General features: G+C 44.5%; 1 protein-coding gene across 6 annotated transcripts in view; it reads right to left on the bottom strand.

Moving 5' to 3' along the window:
* ASTN2 (astrotactin 2) overlaps positions 1-21,198 on the bottom strand; it is a 917,697-nt gene that overhangs the window by 175,878 nt on the left and 720,621 nt on the right. For all 6 annotated transcript variants that reach the window (XM_049711017.1, XM_049711016.1, XM_049711015.1 and 3 more), the window contains one exon: positions 11,522-11,787. In XM_049711017.1, coding sequence (XP_049566974.1) covers positions 11,522-11,787 — 266 coding nt within the window. The remainder of the gene's footprint in view (positions 1-11,521; positions 11,788-21,198) is intronic.

Below are 21,198 nucleotides of genomic sequence, written 5' to 3' on the forward strand. Positions count from 1 at the left end.
TAGCAGAAAATCCAGGAATTTGACAATGCTCCCCCAAGTGGGAAAATTTGGAGATGAATCTAAAAAAGAAAAGAAACATGTAGTTTCAAGAAGAAGCTAATTACTTGAGGGTTTCTCCTCTTCTTGGGACTTAAATTTATGGTCTGGGACCCTTCTGCTCAGAAACTCAAGGAATGACATGACTCTGTTGACCAGAGAAGGCTCTGTACAGATTTACCAACTGTGTAATGGTACAAACTCATGCTGCTTTCAACCGCATCTGCCTGGTGAATTGGGAGGCACATCTGGAACGACTTTTTTTTTCTCCTAAGATTAGAGAGAAATAGGCAGAGAGAGTTGAATTGGTGGTGAATTCTCTCTACGCCCTTAGCATCACTGCTGACTGAAGTTGCCTAATGACCCAAGAAGAGCCCCCTGTGAACAGGGATGAGCTCCAGCAGGGATGGGGCCTGCAGCTTGCTCTGTTCCTGGAAACCCAGCACTACCCTGGCTGCTTTGCACAACACCCACCCAGATAAATGATGGTTGTATGACGGATGAGTGCTTGTGGGACAGCTGGAAAAGGGATTCCAGCCCCAGCTCTGACATTTGGTAGCCCTGTGGGGCTTCAGAGGGTGGTACCCACTCTTTGTGAGCCTCAGTTTCCTAATCTGTAAAGTGAAAATAAACACTGCTACCTTCATAGGACTACTGAAAGAATTAAGGGAGTTAGTGTATGTGAAAGCACCACGCAAGCGTGCGGATGCAAGGTGGTCATTCATTTTTCACACATTCATTTAGTTATTCTCATAAAAAATATATTTATTGAACTTCTACTATGAGTCAGACACTATAGTAGAAGCTATTGGTGCAATGCTGAACAAAAGTTTGTCCGGACCCTGGTCTTATGCAGTTTACCTCTTAATGTACAGGAAAATATTTTGACTCAATATCAGAATGGATATTCCAGAAGTGAGGGAAACAGGATGCTTAGGGGTCACTGAGCAAGCTGTTACTGGGAATGTTCAAACACAGGCTCTGTAACATTTGTGAGGTGTGGCAGAAAGGAATCAAGAAATAGACCAGGGTTGGACTAGACGCCTTCATTCCTGAGTTTATCTGCTCTTCCCTCTGCATTGGCAATGTTGTCGTGATAAAACAAAATAATAAAATGTGGAGGAGGAGGAGATACAGACATTAATCAAACAATTAGAAAACATACATAAAAGTATAATGAGAGGGCTTCCCTGGTGGCGCAGTGGTTGAGAGTCCGCCTGCCGATGCAGGGGACATGGGTTCGTGCCCCGATCTGGGAAGATCCCACATGCCGCGGAGCGGCTGGGCCCGTGAGCCATGGCCGCTGAGCCTGCGCGTCCGGAGCCTGTGTTCCGCAAATGGGAGAGGCCACAACAGTGAGAGGCCCCCATACCGCAAAAAAAAAAAAAAAAGTATAATGAGAAATTATGATAACTGCTATGAAAGAGAGATAAAAAGCCTCAAGAAAGTAAACCAATAAACAAACAGGGGGATCTTATCAAATCTAGAAGCCTCAGCAATCTGGTGGATGAACAGCAGTCAAGTCAGTGGAAAGGAGAAAGGAGGGGGAGGGTAAAACAAGTTCCAAGTAGAGGGAACAGCATGTACCAAGGCTCTCTGGCATCACAAAGCACAGTTCCGGAAAGTTGAATATCAGAAGTTGTAAGAAGTGAGAAGCGCAGCCCCTTGCAGGCCACGGTAAGCACCTGGGTCTGGATCCCAAGAGCAGCTGGAGGCCAGTTAAGGGTTTTCATTGGAAAAGTGATGTGAGCAAGTTTTAACTTTGAAAATATCACTCTGGTTCCCAGGAAGAAAATGAATTAGAGGAGGTGAGGGTCACTGTTAGCCGGTTAGGAAGCTGCTGCAACAGTTCAGTCAAGACTTGGACCAAAGTGGGTAAAAGTGGGCGTATTTGAGAAATTCCTAAGGAGACAATTCTACAAGGTTTGTTAATGAGCTATAGTTTGGGGGGGTGGGGGGTGGGGAGTGAGCGCAGGAGGAAGGACAAACAGGTATCAGGGCTGTCTCGCTGGTTTCCAGACTACAAGAACTGAGATGGAAATCCAAAGGTGCCTATCAAAAGAAAGGCAAAGTCATTTATGGCAAATGTGGTGTCTGCATGGGTTACACATGAAGAGAAGCTACTGTATTTCCACTGGGTGGAGGGAGCCAGCCCTGGAATGAATGGGGGTGAATCAGTGTAGACAGCAGAGGTAGTCTATTCTTTCAAATCTTTTGGCCACTGAGTGAAAGAAATGAAGACACAGTGGCAGGAGAAGGTAATATTAGGCAATGATAGTGTCCTCAGTAGACTTCCATTTTTTTACACTTTATTAAAAAGTTGAAGGGAAGTTGCTAAGAGAGAGACTACAGCAAAATGAGAAAAAGCAGAACTGCTCAGATCACACCCTGGCTCCACCAGTTCTTATTTATAGGATCTTGGGACAAGTGATCTAACTTCTCTGTGCCTCAATTTTTCCCAAGGGGAAAAGAAAGATAATAATAGTGCCCATCGTGTGGGGTTGATCAGAGAGTTCAGTGAACTAAGTACATAAAGTGTTTGAGCTGAGCTCCTGGCACAATTGAAGTGCTCAGTAAGTGGTTGTTCTTAAAAGTACCAGGAAAAGACATTCTGTGATTCTCTTTATTACATTTGCTAACTGAATTCAATGTCCCATGGGGGAAAAAAAAAGCTCTACACTCTTGACACGCAAAAATGCTTGCATTTGCTAAGTCTGTTTGTCTTGCATATCCTACTGAATCTGGTAGTTTTCTGGTCTCATGAAATAGCTATGTTTTCCAGTTTTGCAAGCAGACAAGCCAAGCATTAAGTTCCTCTTTTGTAATTGACCATGAGCGTGTTGAGTAATATGTGGATTATATCCCCCTCTTTTCTTTGATCTTCCCTCTTGCCAAGAACTGCCTGACAGCCTGGTTCCTGGCCAGTTCACCTCCTTCTCATAATGCACCGATGGAGAGGAAGTGGCCCACAATAGCAGAGATTTACTCCAGATTATAAGTACTTGACTTTCTTAATCCCTAAGCAAGGAATTCCCTGAAGGAATATCAGAATGAGAAAGACATATGAACAATGGTTTTGAGTAGTGGTTCTCAAGCTCAGTGTGCATCAGAATCACCTGGGAAGCCTGTGAAAATAACAATTCTCAGCCTCACTCCTCTAGAGAAACAGAATCAGTAGGAGGAAGCCAGGAATCTGCATTTTTTAAATAACACTTCCCCCATTCTCAACCTAAGTGATCCTGATTGACTTTGTGATGTTCTGAGATCCAAGTCTCCACACTCCACTCCACACTCCTGACCTCTTATTCTGCTTTACTTCCCCTCCCCTTTGCCTTTCAATATACTATACTTTTCACTATTTTTATTGTTTACTTTCTATCTCCCACATACACTCCAGTAGAAATTAAGTCTCCAGATGGTTGAAATATATCCCTGTTTTGCTCCCTGATGTATTCCGAAAGCCCAGAACAGTGCCTAGCCCATGGGAGACCCTTAATAAATATTTGTTAAAATTATTTGAATTGAGTCCCCACCCTCCCAGACATCCCATATGTGGACTTCTGCAGTGGACACCCCAACTCACTAGTCCTCTTCTCTTAGTGTTCTACAACGTTCGGGTCAAAAACATTTAGAAAATTTGCTGATGCCATGTATCTTTTCCCCCAGAAGAAAAATGCAATAATATATAATTCTGCATAAACCTTCTGGCGATGGAGATCCAACAACCCTTCAAAATCAATGATCTGCGGACCTGAAATTAATAGCCCTTGACATAAAACCAGCCCTGGTCCCTACAATTCACCCTTCCACTGTTGATGATGTAGTTATTACCCAAAAATGCACGTCTGGTCATGGCTTTCCCTTGACCCCCAATCTTCAAGAGTTCCCTATAGTTCACATGGTACTCCAATCCCTCAGCACAACGTTCAAAGTTTCTGTGACACCAGTTTTCTGCACATCACTTCTCGTTTTATATCTCCCAAATTTTTCACACCTGTAGTAAGAATGATTGACTAAACATACATTTTGGACACAGACTTCCTGGGTCAGAGTCACTAGCTGTGTGATGTTAGATGAATTATTTACCTAAGTTGTCAGATTTTTTTAATTTGTGCAATGGGCATCATAATGCAAATGTGCCAGGGGATAGAGTGAGAGAACACATACGAATACACACAAGGCACTTAAAAAATGCCAGGCATACAGTTGGCACTCAATGCTTGTTGGTTTTTTTTCTTCTATTCTAAATGTTTGTCACACAGCATTTGACATAACTTTCTTTCTTCTTTTCCAATATACCTTAGTCTAGACCAAGGTTTGTCAAATTTTTTTCAGAGGACTACAGTAAATATTTTTGGCTTTGCGTGTCCTACTGTCTTCTGGGGCAACTGCTCAACTGAGCCGTCATGGCAGGAAAGCAGACATAGAGATGTGTAGACAGATGAGTGTGGCGGTGTGTCACAAACTTTATAAAAACAGATGGCAGGCTGGATGTCACCTGTGGGCCAGAGTTTTCCAACTCAGGCCTAGATTAGCTTCAGAATCTCACAGACTTGGGTTCAAGCTTCTCTGAACCTCAGTCTCCTCATCTATTAAATAGGGATGATAATAATATTCCCCTCAGAAGTTCTTGGATGATTGAATGAGATAAAGCACAGAAAGCCCATGGCAGTTTTTGGCATATAATGTACATCTGGTACCTAGGATTATCTTTATCATCAACAGAGTAGTCTCAAGCTATATCCACCATCTGTACACACCCACCTTCCCTGCTGCAAGAACCTTTTCCAGATTTACCTCCCCCCAACCAGAGTTTCTTTCTCCCTCTTTTCTAACACTGTTGGAATGTCTATTGTATTGTTTGAAAATAAGTCATGAATTAATGTAGCATGTGTAAGCAATTAGTTACTTATGTGGCTCTTCTGCCTCATCCCCTAGACTGTGAGGTCCTTGAAGGTACAATCTGTGTCGTGTCTCCCTCTGTATTATCTCTCCTCACACAGTATCTATACACACCCAATGAGAGGTTGTGGTGGTGATGCTGCTGCAGCAGTGGTGATGGTGGTTATGATAAAGGTAGTGGTCACAGTGGTGGGCACAGCTGTGGTGGCAATAATGGGGCGGGGGGATCATCTTGGCTGTTAATTTCTTTTCAAAGAGCAGTCATTTGGAATTCTCTTCTCAGTTTGAGCCAAGAAGTGTAAATTGAGCAAACAAATCTTTCTGGCAGAGGGAAAGGATCTGCTAGAATATTAGAAAACCACAACAAGACCAAAATTACACATGGTTCTTCCTAGGGCAGCATGGAAAGAAAAAAAAATATATCACATTATTGGAATTCAGGGGACTCGAGCAGTAGAAAAAAAAAAAAAAAGCATCCAGATCTACAGAGTATTTTATAGTCTTCAAAACACCAGCAAACAGTCTCTTAATTTTTCTACATGAGAGCCCTATGGGGAAAGTTACCACCATTTCGCAGATGAGGATACTGAGTCTGAGAGAGACAAAAGACATCGCCAAGGTCAGAAGCCATGGCTGACTACTTCAAATTCAGACTTGGCTGTGTGCCCTAGAGCAAGTCATTCCCGTCTCCAGGTCTCAGTTTTACTATCTGTAAAATACAGAGGGTATGATTTTAATACCCATCTCTACTCATAAATGCTGTGTCATTGGGATGGAGTACAAGATATGTGAATCTTTCTCTTCCCAATATTAACTTAAGGAGTAAAATTGGTAATATCTTTGGATGGAAAATAAATTGCAGGTCACAAGGTGCCTCATCCAACATCAAAATATTTCCCTTATTTTCAGGGCAGAACCTAGATCTGACCGTAGATCTTCAAAAGGGACTGTGGGATAAAGTTAGCCCATACTTTTCGTCATACAGCTAAGGAAACAGACCAAGACAGTAGAAGTATCCATGCCCAATGCCATATAACAATCAAGGACAGAACCTGGTACAGATTCCAGGTGTCCCAGTTCTTCCAAAGAAAACTCCCAACCCCCAAATGGATAGGGGTAGATACTGTAATGTCTACTTTATAAATGAGTAAAATGAAAGGTCACCCAGACGATCAACGGGAGAGATGGGACTCAAATCCAGCTCAGTCTGGCTCTTCACCATGACACAATTTTTTCTCCTGCATTTGGAGCCTCTTCTTATTCACCCAAAGGCTAAGTTAATAGCCACACACAGTCTTGGTCATTTAAGCACTAGTTGTGCTTAGCTAAGCTCTGTGGCTTTGGGCTGTGTAAGGGTCATTTAACAGGTGGAGGGAGAAGATTGATGCATTAATCAAATTCTCCATCATTAAGACTTTTTTCCTGCTTTGCTTATTCAGAAAAACAGCACAAAGTGTAATGAAAGGCTCCTTTCCAGCTGAGGCAGAAGGCATCATCCTTTCCCATGCATTCAAGGAGATGGAACCAAGGATATCCCAACCACCAAAGGAACTAGTGTCCAATGGTCCCCAAGGCTATGAAGAGCACACGCTGGCCCTTGCCCAGAATCAGAGGCCTGAACAGCCCCACAAACCTCAGGCAAGTCACAGCCCCTCTCTGATACTTCCTGACCATGCCATATAACGGGACTCAGCAGTTGACTTAGCATCTCAAACAACTCAAGGAGACAGGTGTTCTCACATAGAAGAATGGTTCCATTCTGCGTTGGAAGGTCTACAGAAGGAAATCCTTTTACTCGTGTGATTCCACCTATGGTATCCTTTCCTATAAAGTACAAGTTCCAGTAATATTTATAAAGTGAGAAAAATGCTCCTGAAATCCTTCCATTTGTGATCTGCCCTTTTAGGTTAATCTCTTGCATACAAAATGCAGACCCTACTCTGAACGTCATGTCCCTAGCACTTTGGGCATCTGCAAAGTTATCGAGTGCTACCTAGAAGAGGAGATACCAAAGGAAGCACAGAAAAAGGAAGGAATCAGTTTAGGCAAACGTTATTTTTATCATTATCATAGGAAACATAAGCCCATTACATGCTACATGCCAGGTACTATACATTCATTATCATCTGATCCCCATGAAGTAGGGATCACAAGAGTCCATTTTATAGACATAAAAACTGAGGTTTGGAGAGGTCATTCAGCAACACACCACAGGAGTAGGGGATTGAGGCAGGTTCCCAACTCAACCTGAGTGGAGCACAGATCTTGCACTATCTGATTCCACTTTGACAAAGTCTCTTCTAGGAAACTCAGAAAGAAACTCACCCAACCTCTCTGCTTTTTCAGGGTAGGAGAAGAGAGGCCCAGGGAGGAAAAAGGACTTGCCCCAGCCTCGCTATGACTCAGTGTCAGAGTCCAGGCCAAGGCCCTTTTATGTTTGACCCATGTGGCCCCTGCCTCTGACTGCAAAGAAATGCAGAGAGATGGAGAAATCTTGGGAGAAGTGATGGGGGTTTGGGGAAGAGGCAGAGGAGAAATGATGGCCAAGATGAAAGTGGCTGCTTTCTCATCACACCAGCCTCTCTCAGGGGCCACGATCCCCTCCTCCAGGATCGTTTCCAGACCTTCACAGGGCCTGTCTTACCCACTCCTACCACAGCCTGGCTCCTTTGAAAAGGCCTAATGCACAGCAGCCCCTAGGCTGCTGTGAAACTCTAAACAGGACTGTCTTGGGGGTTGGGGAGGGAGAGAAGAAACTAGTCAAGCAGCTCTAAGGTTCCTTTGCAGGTATAACTTAGAGGAGAGGAGCTTGGAGCTGAGAAGACAGCGCCTACCTGTCTGCTCTAATGCCTCTATGCTCCCCGCTATCAGGGGCCAAACTCCTCACCACCAGAGCCTTCAGAGCTCTGCCTAGCCTGGCCACCGCCTCTCCTCGGCATTGCCCATGGAGCTCCCATCCCAGCCTCAGGGAAATGGGCCACGTTTGCACATCCTTCAGGGCTCTGCAGGAGCTAGGCCTTTGACCCGGAATGCTCTCAGGTTCCTCCTCTCCCCCAAATCCAGTCCTCTGCTTTCACTTTAGGCACCCGACCCCCAAGAACTAATTCCAATTTCATTTCCCTAAAGAAGACTTCCTTCATCCCACAAAGCCCTCGGTCACCCGATTTTAACCCAAAGGCCTGAACTTCTCTTGGTACTCAGCACAGTTTGTTCTCACTTATTTGGTGGGAGTGTTTCAATAATATCTGTCTTCCCCACAAGTCTGTAAACTCCATGAAGATAAAGACCACGCCCATTTTGTGTCCATTTGTCCCACTCTTCACTTCCTGGGGCATGACACCATACATGGCAAATAGTAGGTGCTCAAAAATACTGAATTAACGAAGGAAGGACTCGTGCTTCAAAAGCAGCAGATGCCACATAAGGAGAACAGTGACATCTAGTGACTGCTTTCACACTCCTGGGCTTCTGTATCGGAGAGAACGTGAATCAGCCTCAGGAAGACCCATTTCCAGAACTGATGATGCTGAGGGAAGCTGGCATAGCATCTGGACATGGGGAACCTGACTCCTAAGCAAAGAGGAAAGGAACCAGTGCTTGTCTTGCCAGCACACGTGCCAAGAACACATCATAAAAGTCCTGTGACTTGGGGCTTCCCAGTGGTTAAGAATCCGCCTGCCAGTACAGGGAACACGGGTTCAAGCTCTGGTTCAGAAAGATCCCACATGCCACAGAGCAACTACGCCCGTGCACCACAACTACTGAGCCTGTGCTCTAGAGCCCGCAAGCCACAACTACTGAAGCCCATGTGCCTAGAGCCCATGCTCCACAACAAGAGAAGCAACTGCAATGAGAAGCCCGCACGGTGCAACAGAGAGTAGCCTCCACTGGCTGCAACTAGAGAAAGCCCGCGCACAGCAACAAAGACCAAACACAGCCAAAAATAAAAAATAAAAATAAATTACACACACACAAAAAAAGTCCTGTGACTTAGCTAGTATCGAACCACCTCAAAGATGAGGAGAGCGTGGCCCAGAAAGAGCCCTAAATAGGGATATTCATAGCCTCTCTCACCAAACCCTGGAGAGCTACCGACGTGCTGCTTTTTTTGTCTGCACTGACACGACACTGGTCAGACGACCCTTGGTATTTACTGGAAGCTTCAACAGCCTCCTCAGGGGTCTCCCTGCTGCCACTCTTATGTTTCCACAGTTGACTCTCACCCTGAAACCAGAGGTTTGGAGACGTATACACGTTTGGCTCTCTTGGCTTTTCTGTTGTTGGTCTGGGGACCTCTGATGCACAGAGTTAGATGATTTGAGATGCACGGCTCGTGACTCAAGCTCATTGCTGCACCATGCGTGGTTAGGCTTTATGTGTTCATCCAGTTAGTGTTAGCTGGTTAGCTACTTTTAGCACTTTCATAAAGCCCCACAAATCCAGCCCCCACACATCAGCTAGAAACTTGACTACCATCATGTAACAAATGCTCCATCGTGCCATTACCTGCCTCGCTTGACTCAAGAGTACCATGATCCTATGTTCCTAATTTCCTTGATTCCTTTTTTAAACTATCTATTGCATCTGTATTTATTTTTAAAAGGCGTGTATTTGATATGCGTGTATGTGTGTGTGTGTGTGTGTGTGTGTGTGGTTTTCTTTTTGTTTTGTTTTGTGTTTGCGGTACGCGGGTCTCTCACTGCTGTGGCCTCTCCTGTTGCGGAGCACAGGCTCCGGACGCGCAGGCTCAGTGGCCATGGCTCACGGGCCTAGCCGCTCCGCGGCATGTGGGATCTTCCCGGACCGGGGCACAAACCCGCGTCTTCTGCATCGGCAGGCGGACTCTCAACCACTGCGCCACCAGGGAAGCCCTGTGTGTCTGTTTTAACTTAAAATAGAGGGAAGGGTATCATGCTATATAAACCATATCTTTGGGATTTCTTGTCTTCATTTAACATTATGTTCACCCATCTCATATTAAGTGTCACTATAGTTCATTCATCTTGGCTGTAGTACAGTGTTCCACTGTATGCATATTCGACACCTTATTCAACTGCTCTCCCATCGATGGTCATTTGGGTTGTTTCCAGAGGGCTCTTTCTGCCACACAAATCTAATCCTATCAGCTTCCTGCTAACCATGTATCTTCAGCATGTCACTGCCCTCCAGATTGTGTCCAAACTCCAGGACCTAGCTTATAGTATCCTAAATAATCAGGTGCTTTCTGTCCCCTCTGGCCTCATATCTGCCCTCCCTCCATCTCTTGGTCTCGGTCATGGGAAATTTCTATAGGTCTTTGTAGAGACCATGTACTTTTCTGCCTCAGGTCTTCTACCTGAAGATACTCTCCTCACTTCCTTATTCTCATCCCTGATCTGTCCTCTATGAAACCCTACCTGACCACTCACCATGCACTGGCACTTACTCAGCCCAGGAGGATGCTTTGGGAGGGGCACGTAATCCATAGCATCCTATTGGACTTGGTCAGTGGTCTACCAGATGGCCTTCTCTGGAGGCCCAGGGCTGTCCAGAAGGTGTTGCAGAGGGAAGAGTGGGGACCAAGGGGAGATGCTTTATCTACCTTCTTCCTTACTGAAGCAGTGGCATCACTGTTTCTGGTTTTATGGATTGGGGGTCCTGAACACTACATTTGGAAAAAAATGTTCCATGAACACAAGTGTGCAAACCAGTGAACTAAATCATTCATACAGTCCTCTCAAGCCCTGACATGCTATAATTGAAAGTCACAGAGACAGAAAGAGGAAAAAGAGGAGATATAATTTCATGATTAAGCATGTAGGCTCTGGAGCAGACCAACATGGAGCAAATCATTCAACATCTTACATTTCCTCACTTGTAAAGTGGGCATGAGAAAAGGATGAACCATACGGAATTGCCATCTTTATAAATAAAAAATGGTCAAATGTCAGAAATTCCATATGAATCAACTCAATATTTATAAGTAAATCATAGATCTGGAGGGTAAATTAAATGAGATAACCCAAGTATAGTACAGAGGCAGAGGCTGCTAGGTTTTCACCAAACCCATACCTTCTTCTCCTAGGCAAACAGATAGAATACATTTCCCTGTCTTCATTTGCAGACAGGTGTGCCCAGCGGCTGAATTCTAGTTTAGCAGAATAGGAGATGAAATGATAATCTGCCATTTTCAGGCGTGGCCCATTTCAACTTCTCATGTGCAATCTTCCATGTTCTTTCTTCTTCCACAGCAGCCGTGGAAGCATCAGATTAATGGAGCACAAGATGGAACAGGCTGGGACCCTGAACTACTTCTCAGAGTAAAGCCACCCATCAATCAAACACTTCTATTTAGGACTCTGCACAACAAGAAATAACCGTAATTGTACTAAGCCATTGAGATTGGAGAATTTGCCAGTTACAGCAGCTAGTGTTACCAAGTTATATACGTGCTTACAACATGGTAAGGGATCAATAAATGCTAGCCCTCACCATGCTGTTGCTGACGATGATGACAATCCCAGTGGACAAAGGGCCCACAAGGGCAGGGGGTAGGAGGGTTGGTTCTTAGATTTGACTCAGTGGCTGTGTCAGGGGACCTCACCTCTTTGGTGCCATTGTCCTGAATGAGAGTGTAAAGTGGTACCACACGGTTGATTTCCAGGAGCACCGGTGTGGGGCTCAGCTGCTCCTTGCCCGGTCGGCGGCAAAGGTGGCAGGTAGATGGACAGCGGCCTTTCTCCTCACAGTGGATCTCCACACCTGAGATGAGCTGGTCATCAGACAGCATCTGGGCCGTCAGCAGGCCTGAGAGGTAGGTGATGAAGGGCATGGACTTGAGCTCCTTCTTGCTGCCCAACTCCGTGGTCTCTGGAGAAAGAGATGTAAGTTCAGTATTGTTCAGTACTGTTCAAAAGGTCGGACTCTTGAACCCATTACGATGTGCTAAGGAGGCAGTCGTCCACTGGAAAGGGAAAAAAGATGATAGAGTGGTTCCTTCGTGATGCTTTGGAAAGAGCACTGACCTGAGGGCTCAGAGACCAGAATGGTGTCTTGTTATACCATTTATATTAAATAACCCTTTGCTTTCTCTGGGCCTCACTTTCTTTATATTTAAAGTCAGTAGGTTGGACTAGAGGATTCTTCAAGGACCTTTGTAAGATGTGAATACTCAAGCATATTTTTCCCAATAAGAAATTCTTTTGTTTACTGTTACTTTTTATAAATTCTACCTTTTTTTCAAAAACTTGTTCCAGTCCTATATTTTTCATGCAGTTCTATGTAATGGGTGAGAGACAAGCTTTGGAGTCAAGTCAATTTCAGTTTAAATCTCATTTCTGCTGGATAATAGCTCTGTTGCCTTGGGAAAGTCTTTGAATGTCCAGGAGCTTATAGTGATTAATTGTATAATGTGTGGTTAACAATAACAACTGAAACAGTTATGACTGGTAAATGAGATAGAAGGAGATGGACCTGTCTGGAGAAGGCATTATTTCCCCTTTCTTTCCGTGCTCATCTGTCCCCTTATTCAAATTTCTTTTCCTCAGTGTGCTGTCATGTGCATGAAGGACGCACGCCCCATTCTGTGCTGTTCTTCTTTATCCCTACAAGTGCCATTTCACACCTCCGTGCCTTTGCTCTCCCTGCCCTACGTTTCCCCTCTGCCCCCCCAAATCTTTACCACCCATCGGCGCTCCGTTCCAATGTGACCCTCTTCAGGAAGTCTTTCCTCCTTTCCCCAGCCCTTCTTCTCTGATAAGTATTTCTGCATGTAAGACCCTATCTTGTTAAGCTCATTTTCTCACCTCATTTTCTGTTGACCTCTCCAACCATAAAATCAGTTCAGGGAGACCAGGGGCCATGTCTCCCACTCCTGTCCCCTCAATATTCAGTGCCTAGAACGGTGCTAGGGATATACTTGAGACTTTATCAAGAGAGAGATTATATAGCTGTGAATGGTTAGAACAACATTTATGATCTAGTCTAGAGGCTCCAAAATTCATCTGAGAAATTCTAGGGATCCCAACAGCCATCTCAGCAGCTGCTTGAAGAAGGCAAGAGGGAGACTGAGAAGGCAGGACTCTAAACCTGCATCTCAGCTTCAGATAGAGTTGTTCCACTTGTATCTCTTATAGACTGGCCTTCGATGTAAGATTTCATAAGAAGAAAGGGCTCAAAGCTTGAAAAAGTGGTTTGTACAACTCAGAGGGTTCCATTTACATCACGGATGATGTAAATGGTGTCCTCAAAGTTGTGCAATGTACAGTCTGAGTGGCAAAACAAGGTGGTCCTGTACTAAGGGACAAAACTTGGTCCAGATGGCATTTTCTTCCAAGCCTGGTGAAATCAGGGCAAGCTCCTGCCTCAGTGGAAAACAGGGGCCCTGGGCACCGAGGCCTGGGAGAAAGAAGGTTGTCTCCTGCTTTTGCTCTCTGCTTGCAGTGACATGCAGCTGATCTGGAAATAGGCTTGCCAATTAGAAATACAAATAAACGCAGTCTTCATTCATTACTCTCTGGGCCCTCGGGCTTGGGATCTGGGCTCCACCTTTTCTGTCTGGCTGTCAGCAAATACTTATGAGCACAAGATCAAAGGCTCTGGGGGAAGAAGACAAGGCAAATTCCAGCTAACCAATCCTTCAGAGGGATTAAAGAAGGGTAGTTACTAAGATAAACAAAACAAAGCTGTGAAGAAGGCATCTCAGCAGCTGGGGAGACAGAGACAGTCTTATATACAGACATGTCAAAAGAAGATGATGATGATGATGACTTTTGGAAGTGCAGGCCAGAGGGATACATTTTGGAGAAGGGGGACTTCCAACTTGGGAGAGAATAACTCTTCAGGAGAGAAGGTCAGGGAAAGTCAGAGCTGCGAGGACATTAGAGAGCAGTTAGCCCCCACTGTGACCCAGAGTTCACTAAACTATGGTCTGTGGGTCAAATCCAGCCCTCTGCCTGTTTTTGTAAATAAAGTTTTATTGGAACACAGTCCCTCATTTGTTTATATATTGTGTATGGCTAAAATGCCAGAATTGAGTAGTTGCAACAAAGACTGTATGGCCCACAAAGCCTAAAATATTTACCATACGACCCTTCACAGAAAACGTTTGGAAACCTCTGCTCTACAGCCCTTGCTATAGATGGGGAAACTGAGTTTCAGAGAGAGGTTACACAGGAATGTGGCAGTATGATGGATTAGTTACAGGAAAAACTTTGGAATCAACAGACCATCAATACACTTGGATTATTAACCTCCAAGGAGAAAAAATAGAGTGGGGCACCTTTTCTCCATAAAATATCTTTTGAAAACTATTGAAAAAGCATACCTTTGAAAAGTCTAATCTGGTAAAACCCTCCCATTTAAAATGAGAGGAAACTGTGTCCCAAAGAAGGAAAATGACTTTCCAAGGTCACATGATGACTTAGTGATCCTTTCAGCACATGACCCCAGCTGTCTGTTAACCAATTCATCACTTAAACTAAACTACTCGTGGTATCTCATTTTTTAGAACACAGATGCCTCATCCCTCATAGCACCTTGCCATAATTTAATTGGGAAAAATATGTAACATGGTACTGGGAGTAAGCATTCCCTTGATCAAACGGACATTCATAGACATTGGGTTAAAGATCTATCTATTTAACAGCAAAATGAGCTATTGATCTTTGCTGGTCTGCTTTTCTCAATAAATCCTTTTTTTTTTTTTTTTTTTTTAACAATCTATCAGTTCAAAAAAATGGGGTTAAAAGCCCATAGTCCAGGCTGAAAACTGAATTCTAGTAGCAGTATAGAACTCAAGCTGAATTTAAGGGCTTGTTTTGCAAAAGGAGGGCACTTTGGTATCATCTGGTCCAAACCGACGGCTTAACAAGTGAGGAACCTGAGACCTAAATGGAAAAAGGGATTTACCTCTAAGTCCCGTGCATTTATTAACAACGATCCTTTTCCATAAAGACTGTGTCATACCTAAGGAGGAGAGTTACATCAGGGAAGACCATTAGCCATTCCATTAATTGTTCCTCTGTAGATACTACCATTGCGAAAGCTAATTGCTTCTGATCCAACTTCACTCGGTGGCTAAAGTCATCTTTTCAAAAGGCAAACTCTATATTCTCCTCCTGCTTAAAACTCTTGCATGGCACGTCACTGCTCTTAGGATGAAGACCAAAATCCTCACCGTGGCACATAGGTAATATGCGAATGAGATCACCTGTCTGCCGCTCCAGTCTGATCTGTCATCCTGTTCCTCCCGATTCTCCTACTTTCAGCTACACAGGCCTTTCTGTTTCTCGGCTACACCCTGTCCTTTCTCACTCAGTCTTGGCACGTGCTCTTCTCTCTGCACAGAATGCTTTCCCCATCCCACCCTCTGGCCCTGACTTCTCTTGGCTCTCACTCCCACTCACCCTTCAGATCTTAGTTCAGGGGCCAGGACTCTGGTCCTCAGAAGTGCCTTCCCTGAACTCCATCCCCATGCCTCCAATCTCTATTAGGGTTTCACACTAAAGATCCTCACAGCATCCTGTTCTATGTGTCACCTGTTAATGTCTCCAGACTATAAGATCCATGAGGGCAGAGACAGTGTTAGTTCTGCCGATTCCCATCCACTTTACGTATTACCTGGAATGCAGTAGGCTTTCAATACGATTTTCAATAATATATTTGAATACATGTATATTTATATACCCTGATCCCTGTGCCACCTCATCCAAGCATCGATGAGTCTAAGAGTGAAGATGTGTGAATTTCAGGATTGACAATTAATTGATGGCTTGTAATCAAGTGGTAAGCTCTTCTCAAAGTAAAATTAGCTCTCTCAGTTGAAAGGTTGACAGATGAATAGCTGATCAATTTGCCAGTCGCTCTGACCTCCTCTAGGTTCTCACATAGGCCCTTGCCATTGAGGGGATGGGAGAGTTTAGTTAAAACAGGCTGTCTTTAACAGGCCAAGGATAAAGAACATTTTTGAAGAGACTTATCCTCTGTTCACATTTCCCATCCCTCTGAACAATGCTTCCAAAATAGGATCATGTCTGGTTTCAAGCCCAATTCAGTTCCAATGACACTACAACCCATTCATTTGAGAACCTGCCAACTGAACTCTCTTTTTTCTCCTCCCAAATTCCTGCTGGGTATTATTTTGTTGCCACCAGAAAGAAAAAAAAAAAAAGCCTCAGTTGAAGTGACAACTCCTTGTTGGGAGGGCAGCCAGGGCTTTTCGGCAGGAGGTGATGGTACCGCTTGCCCTCATCCAGAAAACAAAACAAAGGCATCAGACTAAGGGCTTCTGGGAGAGCCAAAGCCGCGTGAATGTTTGTTCAATATTCGGCAACAGTGCAGGGCGCTGCGTCCCGAGTCAGACAGGCTTGCTTTGGCAATAAGCTTGCACTTGAAGCATTTAAAGACTCCACAGGGACCAGAGGGGCTCAAATTAGAAATGCTAAGGATGGGGGCGGGGGGAAGAGGGTGAGACTTTTATATCATAAAGAATGGCCTTTATTACAGCAATGGCCTCCCAGGAATTGCTGAAATGGGATCATTTCTTAGGCAGAGTTACTGTCTCCTCTTGGAGGAAAGCAATTGCCCTGAAGCCTGACTCAAGGACCCACAGAAATATCCTTAACAAAGGGAAAGTAGCCAGCTGAGATGGCATCGGCAAGGACTGAACTTCTGCGCTGTGCATTCTGAACTTCTCAGCCTGAGAGTCAAACTCCAGCATCATCAGCGTGCCCTTCATAAATAATAGTACCATCCTGAAAGACTACTTGTAGGGATTAAATAAGGTGCCTACTTAATAGTAGGCACTTAATAATAGTACCATCCTGAAAGACTACTTGTAGGGATTAAATAAGGTGCCTACTTAATAGTAGGCACTTAATAATAGTACCGTCCTGAAAGACTACTTGTAGGGATTAAATAAGGCAAAGGTTTAGCACTCAATCGATACTAGCTGTTATCGGTGTTGTTGTTGTGATTGTTTTAATTATTGCTGTGCTGTTGCTGTAACAAGATGTTAAAACTGAAATTTCTACTGAGACACCAAGACAGAATAGAATTGAAATCCCAGAGCCAGGCCCCTATACACAGACTTTACAAAGGAGACGAATCCTGACTAGTTTCATAACTCTAGAAACCTCAGCCAGAACAAGGAAATAAAATGAGGTCAGAGGGTAGACAGGAAGGATATAGGAGAGATTTGCTTTGGAGACGGCTATTACCTAATGTTTAGAGTCCCCAGCACCCCAGGTGGGTCATGTAGAGCACATTACCTTCTAATCCCAAGTTTTGTGATAAGGAGCCTCAAAAGAGTGCCTCTTGGAGAAACTGCTACATTTTCTCGGCAATGGGGAAGATAGTGGACTAGGGTCATACCCCACCTGCAGAAGTTCTAGTGGCCTATGGCAGCAGGGCAGAAGAGGCAGCACAGGGATTAGCCCCAAATCCCAGAGGTTGCCAGTGGGAAAAATGCTTGAGTATTTCCCCCGGACCAGATGTGGGTCACATAAGAGAAAGAGCTGGGCTGGATCTGTTTTGAGTCTTACCCAGGAGGAATTATAACAGAGGTTGAGGGGTCCCCACGGTGAGAGTCTCCATAAGGTGAGCAGCCAGAGAAACAGAGGGTGGACAGGGATGAGCAGTAGCCAGCCACAGAGATGCTACATCGTCTCAGGTCTTGGGAGAAGGCCCTGGCCACGAGGACCACTGAAAAACCACAGAACGCCCCCCACCCCACCAAGAGAGAGGGTCGGTTTTAAAAACCTGCCAGGACCGGAGAACACAGAGGCAGATACAAGGCTATCAGAGCAAGTATGACCTTCCGAATCCTTACCATTCCTCTCTCCTGCTTTGACTGTAGAGGGAGAGGAAGAAGAAGAGCAAGGGAGAGAAACAGAACGAAGGCCAACCTTGCCCCACGTCCTAACATCCCCACTGGGGAGGGAGAGGAGATCTGACCTGTCAGATTTAGAGATTTGATTAAAATCTTGGACTAGACATCCTAATTCCTGATGTGAAACTGTGTTATCAGTTTAAAATGTCTATAGCACTGTCTGTTCCACAAAAGTTATAATAGATTAGATGTGGCTTAGCTAAGATTTTCATCTAGGAGCAGAGGAAGGTTATCCAGTGAATATGTTAAAAGGAGTGTGGGAACCAACTATGATATGTACTTTCGAACATGCATATATTCATGATCAGAACTATATTTTGATCATTCTCAATTTGTACAATCGACTGAACCGTTTACATCATCATCATTATAATGTTAGATTAATAGTTAATGTTAAATTAATATCTGCCTCCCCAACTCAACTGTGAGCTCCATAAGAGCAAGAACTATGACCATTTTCAATGACCGCTTGCATCCCCAGCACAGAGTTCAATGTCTGATGTCATGCAGACAGTTTGCAGATGACTATCTGAATAAATAAACAGATGAATGTGTACTCTGATTCTTTTTTACCTTTAATCCCCTCTATTCCTGTAACCCTTATCAGACTTCAAATCCACTATCTCAATCTTATCACCATAGCCCCAAAGGCAGACAGTCTTAACCTTACTTTATGAATGTACAAATGACAACTCAGAGAGGTAAAGCAATTTTCCCAAGACCACAGAGCTTATAACTAGTTTAGTTTTTTGCACCTGGTCCTACTGCTCCTTTCGTTGTCCAAATTTCTTGCCGAAAAATTTTCAGCACTAATTCTTACTCCTGCACAAGTCATCCCTGTTGTAAACACTTGGGCCTTCCCCGTTCCTGCCACCCCCAGACAACAACTCTAGGCTTCCCCACCCCTTTCTATGGGCTAAGGGATCTCATGGGTAAAAGGCACTTTAAAGGTCAGCTGGTCAGAAATTCCATCTAATGTTTCATTCACCACCAAATGATCCTCCGACTGCTTTTTGGATGCTTCTTATGACACAGAACTCATTACCTTTTTAGGCCTCCAGTTCCATTATGGGACAGCTCTGTTGAACCTAGACTGGCTTGCCATCTAAAAACTGCAATTCTCATTCTAATCATAAGACCCAGACCCAGAGCTATGCACTTTGTGCTTCTTGGACACCCTATCTGCAGTACTCAAGCCTGCCCCTACTTGGGGTCATGCTAAGATTAACCAACAAACTACAGTTCAGGCAGGTGAACTCCCACCCTTAGGAACTGTGGGGCATTCTTGAGTGCTTTCTGATTAAGGTGTGTATGTCCGAGTGTGTGTGTGTGTGTGTGTGTGTGTGTGTGAGTGTTGTGTGCATGTTTGAGGAACGGAAGGGGAAGCAACGGTGCAGACTCTAAACAGAGGACAGGTCTACAAAACTGCCAAATCCTAGGACAACTGATCTCCTGTCCTAACCTGATTTGCAGCTTCTTCCCTAAATACACAAGTAATATGCCAAACTGCAGAAGGGAAGCTATAGGACAGTGACTTGCTTGGGTTTAAATTCCAGCTTTTCCATTTCCAGCTGGATGACCTTGGACAAGTCATTTAACCTCCCTGAGGCTCCATTTTCTCATCTGTAAAACGTCAACAATGCTAGTACCTAAATCTTGGATTATTTCGAGGATAAACGAGAAACAGAACTCAATGAAGAATTTATAAATTCTAGGGTGTCAGGAGCATCATCAGAGGTCGTTTGTTCCAGTGCTTGGCCTTCAGCTCAGCATTATTCACTCCCGTGCATGTCTGAATCTGTAAAGCTTCCCTTGTAACCTGCTGGCGCTTTAACCACACTGTCAGGAATCTCCTTAAACTATCCGCTTCCTACCTGGTGGAACACAGTAGACAAGGGTAGAATTGAAAGCTTAAGTCTAAAGCTATTTAGTCAGACTACCTGATTCTGAATTCTGGGTAAGTCACCTCACCTCTCTAATCTTAGTTTTCCCATTTGTAAAATGAGGACACTAATTCCCCATTGAACTGCTCTGAGCATCAAAGGAGAGATGCAGCATCTATAATTTCATATAGTCTTTGCTATCATCCTACAAAGTAGAAATTGTTGTCTCCATTTACAGAGGAGGGAACCGAGGCTCAGAGTGACAGAGTATAGCCTACGAGAGGATACTTGTTTCAAGTGACGGCAGGTCAATCTCTGAGGAAGGTCATATCCTCTGTGGGGCAGGGAGAGGGACCCCTGGATAATGCCCAGTAGCCCAGTAGTGGCTGATGTCTTTTGTTTGCAAATTAGGATTATTTTAATATTTTTAAAAAGCACAAAAACAGCCACGTGGTCCTGCTGTATTATTTGCCCTAAAGTAAGGGGCAGAGTGAAGAATCCCAGTGCAGCTCAGTGGGCCCAAAAGTGGTTCTTCCCACAGACTAAAGCATGCTCAGCCCCCACCTCCCCCTGACTTACATCGCTCTTGCACGTCAGGGAGCAGTCAGCATTGCAGTGTATCATTTACTCCTGCCTCTTGAGACAAGGTGGGCTGTGGCCAGCAACGGGAAGGTGAATGAAAGGCCATGTGTGATCTTCTGCTGCCCCCTAGTGCCTGCTTAGGACAATTGCTCTTGGGAAAAATCTTAGTTCTTTCATGCCAAAGCGTGATTACTGTGGGCAAAGCAACTTGCTAGGCACCGAGGGCAACAAGAAGGAGAGTAAAGGCTTAGCTATGATACAAGGAAGCCTAGCGTAATGACTACAGAGGTTCTGAACAAGCATTACTTAGAAGGCCTACCAGTGCCAGGTTTGGAGCTAGGTATGGGGTGGGGGTGACATTATGAATAATGATTTGTTTCAAACCTACCAGTACTTAAGTGCAGAGAGTTGATGGAGTGTATCAGCTAGGAAGGAAAAGCCATAAGAGAAGGAAAGGGGAGAGATGGAGATAAGGAAGTGAGAAGAGATAAACAATGGAGTAGGATCTTAAAGGAAAGAGGAAGAGATGAACTCCCAGGTAGCGTTGGAAAGGATGTGGTCCGAATGTCGGTCAGATCTGGGTTTCAATTTCAGTTTGATCAAAACTATGCATTTGACCAGAGCTTCTGTGTACAGTTATGCGAGCTGTGTACTGCACGACAGTGACAAGGCAAGGGGGTGAGTGCGGGGCTGAATCCTGTCTCAGCTCCACTGGCCATGCCTGTACCCACGGGGTTGAATCCAAGCAGAGGAGCACCATTTCCTAATTCATGCAAAATGTGACTTATGGGCTAAGGCCTTGGGTGTGACCATGGACAAGCTATTTCCTCTCTTGGAACCTCTGCTTGTTTATGCATAAAGTAAGGCTATTATCACCAATAATAAAAGTTACCGTAAGAATTTAGATAATGTACGCTGTGCCTCTCC

This window comes from Orcinus orca, chromosome 6 (assembly GCF_937001465.1).
Source record: "Orcinus orca chromosome 6, mOrcOrc1.1, whole genome shotgun sequence".
In the NCBI taxonomy this organism is placed as follows: Eukaryota; Metazoa; Chordata; class Mammalia; order Artiodactyla; family Delphinidae; genus Orcinus; species Orcinus orca.